Source organism: Calcarisporiella thermophila (assembly GCF_041956535.1).
Source record: "Calcarisporiella thermophila strain CBS 279.70 unplaced genomic scaffold VTP21scaffold_14, whole genome shotgun sequence".
Lineage (NCBI taxonomy): Eukaryota > Fungi > Calcarisporiellomycota > Calcarisporiellomycetes > Calcarisporiellales > Calcarisporiellaceae > Calcarisporiella > Calcarisporiella thermophila.
This window is the reverse complement of record NW_027192204.1, coordinates 260477-270895: the sequence shown is the minus strand read 5'-3', so window position 1 is coordinate 270895 and position 10419 is coordinate 260477. Positions and strand designations below refer to the sequence as shown.

General features: G+C 37.9%; 4 protein-coding genes across 4 annotated transcripts; 2 read left to right on the top strand and 2 right to left on the bottom strand.

Moving 5' to 3' along the window:
• Positions 1-446: 446 nt before the first annotated feature.
• Positions 447-1470, top strand: VTP21DRAFT_2383 (uncharacterized protein; the record flags this gene model as incomplete). The annotated part of the gene is made up of 3 exons (XM_069392570.1): positions 447-579; positions 651-1248; positions 1311-1470. 3 exons carry the CDS (start codon positions 447-449, stop codon positions 1468-1470), a joined length of 891 nt encoding a protein of 296 aa, XP_069250272.1.
• Positions 1471-1773: 303 nt separating this feature from the next.
• VTP21DRAFT_2382 (uncharacterized protein) lies at positions 1774-2812 on the bottom strand (the record flags this gene model as incomplete). Its single annotated transcript, XM_069392569.1, has 4 exons — positions 1774-2288; positions 2350-2452; positions 2514-2675; positions 2768-2812. The coding sequence occupies 4 exons, from the start codon at positions 2810-2812 to the stop codon at positions 1774-1776; spliced, it is 825 nt and encodes a 274-aa protein (XP_069250271.1).
• Positions 2813-3102: 290 nt separating this feature from the next.
• VTP21DRAFT_2381 (uncharacterized protein) lies at positions 3103-5828 on the top strand (the record flags this gene model as incomplete). Its single annotated transcript, XM_069392568.1, has 7 exons — positions 3103-3135; positions 3202-3362; positions 3428-3551; positions 3608-3758; positions 3816-4103; positions 4160-4581; positions 4641-5828. 7 exons carry the CDS (start codon positions 3103-3105, stop codon positions 5826-5828), a joined length of 2367 nt encoding a protein of 788 aa, XP_069250270.1.
• An 89-nt stretch (positions 5829-5917) lies between these two features.
• VTP21DRAFT_2380 (uncharacterized protein) lies at positions 5918-10198 on the bottom strand (the record flags this gene model as incomplete). The annotated part of the gene is made up of 21 exons (XM_069392567.1): positions 5918-6003; positions 6061-6191; positions 6263-6548; positions 6614-6814; positions 6875-6914; positions 6997-7110; positions 7171-7499; positions 7560-7656; positions 7718-7831; positions 7898-8032; positions 8084-8155; positions 8217-8356; positions 8421-8501; positions 8579-8660; positions 8713-8872; positions 8942-8976; positions 9038-9144; positions 9204-9420; positions 9479-9593; positions 9660-9875; positions 9945-10198. The coding sequence occupies 21 exons, from the start codon at positions 10196-10198 to the stop codon at positions 5918-5920; spliced, it is 3012 nt and encodes a 1003-aa protein (XP_069250269.1).
• Between the last annotated feature and the right edge of the window lie 221 nt (positions 10199-10419).

Genomic DNA, 10419 nt, shown 5'->3' with positions numbered 1-10419 from the left:
AAGGGTAAAAAGAAACTGAATCAAAAAGGTAAGCTCATATCATTTTATTATTAGATTTCTCTAGAATTTTTAAGATATGTACTTTAACAGATAACCAAATTGATTTCCTCGGGCCAGCTGATGAACCGTATACTCTTATAAAATTACACAATACTGCTATTATATTTGTACACGAGAATCAACGATCTATTTCCTCCTTTCCGCTAGCACTGGGTCAGCCCAAATTTACAGCTTCTGCTCTCACAAAACAAGACTCCAGGGGCCCATGGTCCCTTCATCCCTCAGGGAAACCATGCCGCCGTGAAGATGTGCAATTGCCATCACATTCCTCTTCTACTTCCTCACTCTCTTGGTTCTGGTTATCGGACTGGGAAATTGATTACAAATATCCTCGTGCAGGCATTGATGGGTGGCAGTATTCAAAAAATTTTGAAGATCCTGATAAAATGTGGTCACCACACCAACCTAGCTCTGGAGGAAACTGGGTGCGAAGACGGCGTTGGTTCCGAGTATTGAAGAAACAAATGAGCATTCCGGATGAAATTGAGGGGCTACCTAGCCAAGGATTCATTGATGCTGGTAATTCGCTAATTTGTTGATATATTTTTTGCAAAGCTCTTTTATTAAACTTTTATTTGAACAACTATTAGTACAAGGGAATCTGGCTACTGAGAATCCTGTGAATAGTTCCCAAGATGTATACAGAGAGGACTTACAGCATGATCATCAAGCATCAGAATTTTCTTCTGCAGCGAATACAATTGCTCTACCCTCAGCAATTGGCCAAGAAGAATTATTAGGCAATCCATGGTCATCAAGCACTGGATATACCGTTTCAGACGGAGTTCAACCCGAGAATTTCCACCGCCAGAACCGAAATTCCTTCTCTTCAAGTCAAGAATTATCACGAAGATCAACTAATTCGATCAACCCATCATCGTCGCCGAGGTTTACAATACATTTTGAAGAGTCTTCTGCTCAAAGCAATGAAAATCTTAATATCTCTACTTCCTTCGTGAGGTCTTCCCTAGAAGCGACAAATTATGGAATTCGTCCAAATGAGGATGGTAATACAGCTCAGAATTCAACTGTATTAGAGGATACCAGCTCAGCTCGTGTGAACGATGCAGTTTCAAGTGACACTTCGCTTGTGTCAGGAAATAAAGTATGGGAATCTGATCATAATGTGCACGAGTGCCGTTTATGCACACGAAAATTTAATTTGTGGTTGAGACGTCACCATTGCCGGTAACTTTTCTACTGTTTAATTTACGGGCTAACATGTGCTAGATAATCCCTTTTATTCTTAGTCGATGTGGTCGCGTTATTTGTGATAAATGTTCCTCCTCAAAGATGTTGCTACGTCCAGATCAGATTGTACATGATCCTACGGCGCCCCCATCTGGTCTCCAAACTTCTATGTACCATCGTGTTTGTGACAATTGTTTTCATGGACTTGAGCAGCAATAGCCTCAAGAACTGAGCTAATCGCGCATATTTTTAAAATTAATTTCAAATAATATTTTCTTGATTTCAATGCTAAATGGTATCTAGGCCGCTATACTATTTCAATGGCAAATATCAAGAATATTTTATTTCTATATATAGCCGGTGTCAATATTATTTTGATTTTTATCTCCAACATATAATTTGCTTCTTTTAAGTGAATTGTCTCATTTATTACATCATACATATATCCTGTTTATTTCTGCAAAATAACCCTTGAAAGAAACACAACTCTTAGCAAAAGCAATTCGGTAAAATATTAATAAGTTACCGACCGGGTTGTGATTGATTCTGTGGTTGTTGAATAGCACTCTGTGCATATCGAACAATCAGGGTTTTGGCTTGTGAATATATTTTACCAATCACTGGGGGGATTCTGGGATCTGCGGTAGGCGGTAGAAGTAATTTATCAAGGTGCGCGCCAACTTCGTGAAAAGTATTGCGCACATAAGGATTCATGAAATATCGTAGACGTAAGAAGTGAGCATAAAGTATTGGTGCAAGGAAGGACGTCTGGAAAGTGATCGCACCGAGTATCAGAGTTCCCATAATAAGGCACACTTCAACCACAGCTACGAAACGCATTGCAGGAGCATAGTGCTTATCAGTTAGCTGTTTGATTGCTTGAACAAGCCAACTTGGAAAGTTAGCCGTTTGAGCAGTATTAGGGCCAGCGGAAGTGCGATTAGAAATGAGTGAAGGGAAGAAAGTGGGTAATACATTGGAGCGGATGTAACCCAGTGTGTGGAAGACGGAAAAAGTGGCAAAAGGAATAAGAGTAACTAAACGGAAAAATTAGTTCTATTAAAAAACAACATATAATGAACTATTTCCATTCCATACCAAAAATTGGAGATGTGCTGTACCAATAAAAAGCTAAAAATAAATATTGGACGTTTTCATCGGCGAGAAATCGTCGCGCAAACGACAGGTTGAATTGAGGTACCTAATATGTAAGTCAGTGATTAGGTTCATTTTTCACCATCTCTATTAAATGTCTAGCTTACCTTATATGAATGGTAGACTACTACAAAGTAACTAACCAAGGATGCTAAATACGCGCGATAATAATAGGTTGGATTGGGACGGAAGGTCATCACGCTAAGATAGTAGAAAAGCGCAGTTATAAGCGTTATCACATGGCCGACCCACCAGATGAATTGCGAGTGCTGTTTTGATTTTGTGGTAGATTTCAGAGTTCAATGATAATATGATTATATAAACATCTCGTCATCTAAAATTCATAGTTACTATAATGTACCTTGACCAGTGCGATCATCCGGTCTGTGAGAGGTGCTGTAGCCATAATAAGTAGGGAGTATAAACTAACGTGTATATGCGGGAGCCGCGTTAGATATTTTTTTAGCTTTTGGAGATTATGTGGCAAGTGTAAGAGAGGCAATATCTTCCATCACTTTCGACACGTAATGGAATTATGCAAGTTCTGAAAGTAGCGAAGCCACCAATGGATACTTAAATTTTACCCTTGTCGCGGCTATTTTTTTTCGTTTCCATGCTAGTTCCTCTCCAATGATAACAGCTTTATCCTCGCTCTCTACTTTTTTTTATTGCTATTCATTAAGATAGACTAGCATAATGTTCTCAGTCAACTTTTTTAGAGCCACTAGGGTAGCACAATTCTATTATTCTATTTATTATAGTTTAATTCTATTCTCATTCCAATATAACTAATAGAAGGCTCTGATACCGGAATTATCCCAAAGAATAACTGCTCGCCATTTTGCTCAAGTAGTAGGCTCAGTAAACCATAAAAATGTCGCTATGTCCAATTTTGAAAAAGATAAATACATAAATTACCAGCGGATTCAGGATAATATTGAAATTATTAAGAAACGGTATTTAAATTGCTAATTCACGTGAATTTCGAATCATTTCTAATAATTCAAGTATCAATTTGAAGCCTTAACCGCCCTCTCACGCTCTCCGAGAAGATAGTGTACGGTCACTTAGATGATGCTCACGGGCAAGAAATTGAACGTGGGAAATCGTACCTTAAATTGCGCCCTGATCGAGTCGCCTGTCAGGTGATATATTGGAGTTTTTAGAATTATAATATGTATTTTAAACAATTGTACCCTAGGATGCTACCGCACAAATGGCTCTGCTCCAGTTCATGTCTGCCGGGCTTCCTACCGTCGCAGTTCCTACTACAGTACACTGTGATCATCTAATAGAAGCGCAAGTCGGCAGTGCAAAAGATCTTGCACGCGCTATTGACATTAACCGAGAAGGTATGTTAATCACCTAATATTTATATTTTTGAAGAAGCTGAATCTTCATTCTATTAGTTTATGAATTTCTTCAAACCTCATGTGCCAAATATGGAATCGGATTTTGGAAGCCAGGATCAGGTATTATCCATCAAATTATTCTCGAAAATTACGCCTTCCCCGGTGGGCTCATGATCGGCACTGACTCACACACACCTAATGCCGGTGGGCTGGGTATGGTTGCTGTTGGAGTTGGTGGTGCTGATGCGGTTGATGTTATGGCAGATATCCCATGGGAGCTCAAATGTCCCAAGACTATAGGTGTAAAATTAACCGGTAAACTTTCTGGCTGGACTGCTCCAAAAGGTAGTGTTTTTTTTTAATATCAATTTATAGATTAGTTAAAGCGTACTTTCTTTCAGACATTATTTTGAAGGTAGCTGGTATCCTCACAGTCAAAGGTGGCACTGGAGCTATTGTTGAATACTTTGGCCCTGGTGTCGATTCTATATCCTGTACGGGAATGGCCACGATATGTAATATGGGTGCCGAGATTGGCGCTACCACTTCTCTTTTCCCATTCAGCAAACGTATGGGAGACTATTTACGTGCCACGAAGCGTCCTGAAATTGCATCACTGGCGGAATCTTTCTCTCACAATCTTAGTGCAGATAAAGGTGCCGAATACGATCAGCTCATAGAAATTAATCTTTCTGAGCTGGAGCCCCATGTCAATGGGCCTTTTACTCCTGATCTTGCTACGCCTCTTAGCAAATTTAAATACGCAGTTGAGAAGAACAACTGGCCTTCCGAGCTCAAAGTTGGTTTAATTGGTTCATGCACGGTATTATTTATTTTAAATGTAAATTGCTTTCAACACACTAATAGTCTGAATATATATAGAATTCTTCCTACGAGGATCTGTCCCGTTCCGCCAATATCGCAGAGCAGGCATTGGACAAAGGGCTCAAAGTTAAATCTCAATTCACAGTTACCCCTGGTTCAGAGCAAGTGCGTGCAACCATCGAACGCGATGGCCAGCTGGAGATCTTCGAGAAGGCAGGTGGCATTGTGCTCGCTAACGCTTGTGGACCATGCATCGGCCAATGGGATCGTCGTGATGTGAAGAAAGGCGAAAAAAATTCAATTATTACATCTTACAACCGCAATTTTACAGGACGTAACGATGCTAACCCAGCTACGCATGCCTTCGTGGCTTCTCCTGATTTAGTTACTGCTATGGTTTTTGCAGGCGATTTGCGATTTAATCCCATGACAGACACTCTTGTCGATTCAAATGGTAAAACTTTCCAATTTAAAGAGCCATCAGGCGAAGAGCTCCCTCCTCGTGGTTTCGATCCCGGACAAAATACCTATCAGGCACCACCACAAGATCGTTCATCTGTTCAAGTTGCAGTTTCCCCCAATTCCAATCGGCTTCAGTTTCTCCAGCCGTTTGCTAAATGGGATGGCAAAGATCCCCAGGATCTTCCCATTCTAATCAAAGTTAAGGGTAAATGTACTACCGATCATATTTCCATGGCTGGTCCGTGGCTCAAGTACCGTGGACACCTCGACAATATTAGCAATAATTTGCTTATTGGTGCCATAAACATTGAAAATGATGAGGCCAACAGAGTCAAAAATGTTTTCACCAACCAATATGATGCCGTCCCTGCTGTAGCTCGTGACTACAAAAAGCGTGGCATACAATGGGTAGTTATTGGGGATGACAACTACGGGGAGGGCTCATCTCGTGAGCATGCTGCTTTGGAAGTTCGCCATCTTGGTGGCATTGCAGTCGTAACCAAATCATTTGCGCGCATTCATGAAACAAATTTGAAAAAGCAAGGCGTGCTTCCTCTTACTTTTGCCAACCCAGCCGATTACGATAAGATTGGGCCGTCAGACCGTGTTTCAATCATCGGACTTAATGAATTTGCAGAAGGTAAACCGCTTACTCTCCGACTTAAAAAACAAGATGGCCATACTATTGACATCCCAGTGAAGCATACTATAAATAAGGGTCAGTTTGAATGGTTTAAAGCAGGCAGTGCTCTTAATGCAATGTCTGCGAAAAATAAGGCTTAAATTTGTTGAATAGCATTTGTATATAAAATATTGTATGAATGTCATGACAATGTAACTATGTTTATTTTGTATCCAGCCGTAATAAAATATTAATCTACGAATGAATCCAATATGATTCTCGCACCTTCTTTGTTACACATGGAATTGAACTCTTTGCAATTTGGTATATTGATGCCTAATTATATTTTTAAAAATATAAGCATTAAGCTATTTTACAAATGCTAACACTTACACTTAGGGCATCCGTCTATGCAGGAACAACTTACGACTACTTGGTGTGCTTTTTTCAATAGATCCTTAATGTGATCGAAGGCTTTGGCGGCTATTCCTGAGCCATTGCCTTGTGCATCGTATAAAATTATTCTGAAGCATCCAAGAAAAATGACCCTTTCCACTTTAATAATAATTACAATAGAACTTATATTAGAGTTTACCTTGGAGGCCTAGGTCGTTTGGCCAAAGGGGACTTGCACTCCGTTTTAACATCTCCCGAGTGTGATCCAGTGTAACTCGGTAATAGAGAGAGGAGAATATGTGAGGCTGCATGTATTGCTGCTTCGGTACTGACATCCAGCATACGAATTTGCTCCAATACGCTGGGGTTAACATCAATCCACCAGCCAAATGTTGAGATCTCAATGGGGGTGATATCAATATCGACTGATTCCAGGATTTGATTATTGCGATCGATACGAAAATATCCAAATACCTTGGTTGTAACTAAAAAGTCATAGTGTTCAAAAATATCAGTTAAGGAATGACAATGCAGCCAAACTAGTGATTACCGCGGATTTGACCATAGCAAGCAAACGCTTTTTTTATAGGGGATAAACAGATAGTTTGTTTCGTGGCTACTATATCAACATCTGTATAATCTCTAGGTCTAGTCCTCCAATCGACGTTTGTTGCACGAACTTTAGCATATCTTCCAAAGGTGTTTAGTTCGATAACAAGATAGGCTCTTCCTTGATGAAGAAAAACTGCGCCTGAAGTTTATAATTATATCAATATATTCCGAGAGATATATAGCACAACATAATCTGTACCTTCATATACTGTAAATACTGCCCTCGACAATTCAATTTCCTTTAGTTAAATATAGAAACAATTAGAATTATTTCATTAAAGAGCTCAAACAGAAAAGACGCTAAAGATATGCATCTGCTACCTCTAGGATTTTGTTGTGTTCAGTATCAATAACAAAAAAGGAATCTTCTTCAATATTTCTGATGGCTACGTGTTTGGATGGATAGGGTTTGAATTTTGGATGAGTCCGGTAACTCTATATAAATCAGATAACAATATAAAAAACATAGCCAAAACGGTAACAGGTTATATTTACCCCATCTATATCCCTCAAAAGTTTATCTTCGCAAATCTCCTGCAGTTTTCCACCAAAAAATTGAGTGTCAGATGGAAGAGTAATGGGAACTTCGCTTGCTGCACATTGCAAGTGTGCCTCGAGTACTAAAGAATTTTGGGTATCAACGCCAGCATTTTCATGAGGCTTCTGGAAAAGATCATCAGGGTTTCTCATGTAGTGCTGATCTAAAGGAGAGCCAGAGTCTGCCACTAAAATAGTAAGGGACATTTGCTGACGGCGCCCAGCGCGGCCAGACTGCTGCCACATTGATGAAATAGACCAGGGAACACCAAGCATAATTACAGCATCTAAAATCAAACATTCTAATTAAATGCGTATAACAAAAGCAATATATATATTGGACTAACCTAATGAACCCAAATCAATTCCTAGTTCAAGAGCTGAAGTTGCAACTATGCCAAGCAAATCGCCTTTAAACATTTTTCTTTCAATCATTCTTCGATCCTATTAAAATCATTTGAAATCAATACTCCATGTTAAAAAGATATATTATGAACTCGCTTACTTGTGGGGTGTACCCAGCGCGGTAGGACATGACACGGTTCAATAATCGACTGTTTTTCCCGGATTGTAAGTTTGATTTTATTTGTCTTAATAACAACTCACAAGTAGCTCTGACCTATAGAACAAAAAAAAAGGCTTGGCGAGATATTCTGAAAAAAAAAAAGATTAACAAGCAATATACCTTGCAGAATACTATTGTTCGGATGCCTCGAGAGATTAAAAATTCTAGCAAAAGAGAAGTCTCCATAATAGAACTACGACGACCAAGGCTAGTGTTTTTCTCATCAATGTATGGCGGGTTCCAAAGTATGAATTGCTATAAAAGAATATTGTTAAGATTCGTTTTGGAATTCAATATAAATTTTACCTTTTGACCACACGGTGATCCATCGATGGAAGTAAGGGAAATATTTTCAATTCCCAACAATAACTGCATATGCTATTGACGGATAGAGATTATAAAATAGGCTGTGTTGCAAAACTAAGAACTTGACATTTACTTCCAATGGTTTAGTAATTGTAGCACTGCAAGATATAAATCTTATGTCGTCTTTGCTTCCCAGAGATGAGCAGATTCGAATTAATCTTCGCATAATCATTGCACAGTGTGATCCAAATAGTCCCGTGTATACATGAAGTTCTGTTGTAATATATTTTTAGTATCACAAATTAACGCAAAACCTTGAAGGGTATAGATCATTTACCATCTAAAATAACAAATTTCAAATTTAAGAAAAAACTATGCCAGCGCTTCCAATTAGGCAAAAACCAAGCATGGAGCATATCTATTGAAATATGTAAATGATATTAATACTAAGAAAATTTTGTATAGCTAATATATATTGTAATTAATTCGAAATACCGGGATTTGTAAATATTATGTTAGCTTCATCACATATATCACGACGAAAGGAGTATTCCGTATCTCCATCCAAACATGCGATCTTTAAAGAGAATTAAAATTTGAGACTTTAAAATAATAGCAAATAACATTACTTTGATATTGCGCAAATTAGAGCAGTCGAATAAGAGCTCTTCTAGGCACCGTTTCTGATCTTGCGCTAAAGCCTTAGTAGGAAAAATATAAAGTGCTCGGATGGTTGGATCCAAAAGTAGAGCATTTAAAACAGGCAGATTGTACACTAGAGATTTTCCACTTCAACATTGAATAAACATATTTAGCATATCAAAACAAAAAGGTCAGCTTTGAAAAATAGGCAGTTACCTGGCTGTAGCGGTGGATACAATAACATTGCTATTCTGCAGTGAGTAAAATTGATAAGATTATTAACTACATGAAATAATCCATGTATATGTTGACCTTTAAATCACAGATTGCCTTTGCTTGATGCGAATATAGTCTTGAAATTCCTCTAGTCCTTTTGATTACTTCCAAGAGCTCTTCTGAGATGGTGGAATCAAGCTCCCCTACATTTATTATGACGTATATACATATTGCAAATAATTAAACAAGAAGGAATACTAACCATACTCCGCAGATTTACAAGGAAAAAAACGTCTTCCGTTTGGCACTATTTGGTTGGTATATAATTCACTTCGAAGCAGCTCTTCAAAAACAATCTCAAGTGCAGTTGTGCTAGGTATTTCCGATTCCTCCAAAGGGTCCTTGTCTGCTAAGATTTCTGGGAATGATGGCAATAAAGCATCTATGGAAGTTCGTAATAGATCAACCGGCTCTCTTTCCTGGGGTAGAAATAATGAATAAATAATAAATATAAAGGTAATATCTCAATATAAATACCTCCTTTATACATCGATCATAAAATTGCTCGACTGCATCGTGAAATAACCTGTTACGGCGCTCGATTATTTTCATTAATCTGGTAGTATCTTTGATGCCACCTATATTTTTTTTTCTTAATTAAGACAATGTTAATTGTTTAAAATCGTGTGATTTCAACAATGTTGGAACCATATTATACTTCGATTTCGCACTCGAATCATTTTTTATATCAAGGAATTCAATAAGGAGTTCTGAGTTGTGGTTCGAGTCGCAAGCAAATTTCGGTTCAAAGGGGTCGGTGTGATTTAAAATGCCATCTCGTCTCAAACGTATTTGTTCAGTGTTAGTAAATTCAACAGAGATCAAGTCAGGGATAAGGCTTTTAATCGCAAAAAGATCATTTAATGTAAATTCTCTAAATATAAATATATAATAGTATTTAGGATGGCCTTGCACAAATTATTGCTTGGTAATTATTATTTACCTCTTTATAAGATTTTCCACCGATGATTTAATTGTGTTGAACGTCACAGGTATATGCTTTCTCGTTGAGCAGAATGTGTATACAGTGCAGAGTGACTTGAAAACGTGAATAAGAGGATCAAGCTCCTTGTATGTATTTTTACACTTCTTTGAATCTGGATCACAGTTTTTTTCTTCCATGGCTCGCTTTCTCAGCTTTCCCTCCATATTTCCATATTCTGATGGCGTTATATTCGTTTCTGAATTCTGTGACATCTTTTAACCATGGTTACAACTGTAGATAAATTATGTATAACGCGACAGATGCCAGATTTTTATATTGAAATATGAGGCTGATGTGATATAAATGATGTGATATATTTGGTCTTAATAACCTCTATTGCCACAATATTGTTAACATTACATAGTCAAAATTAATCCATTGAATGAACAGACTACAAAAGTTTAAGCCTAAAGAGGGAATATACATTAATATT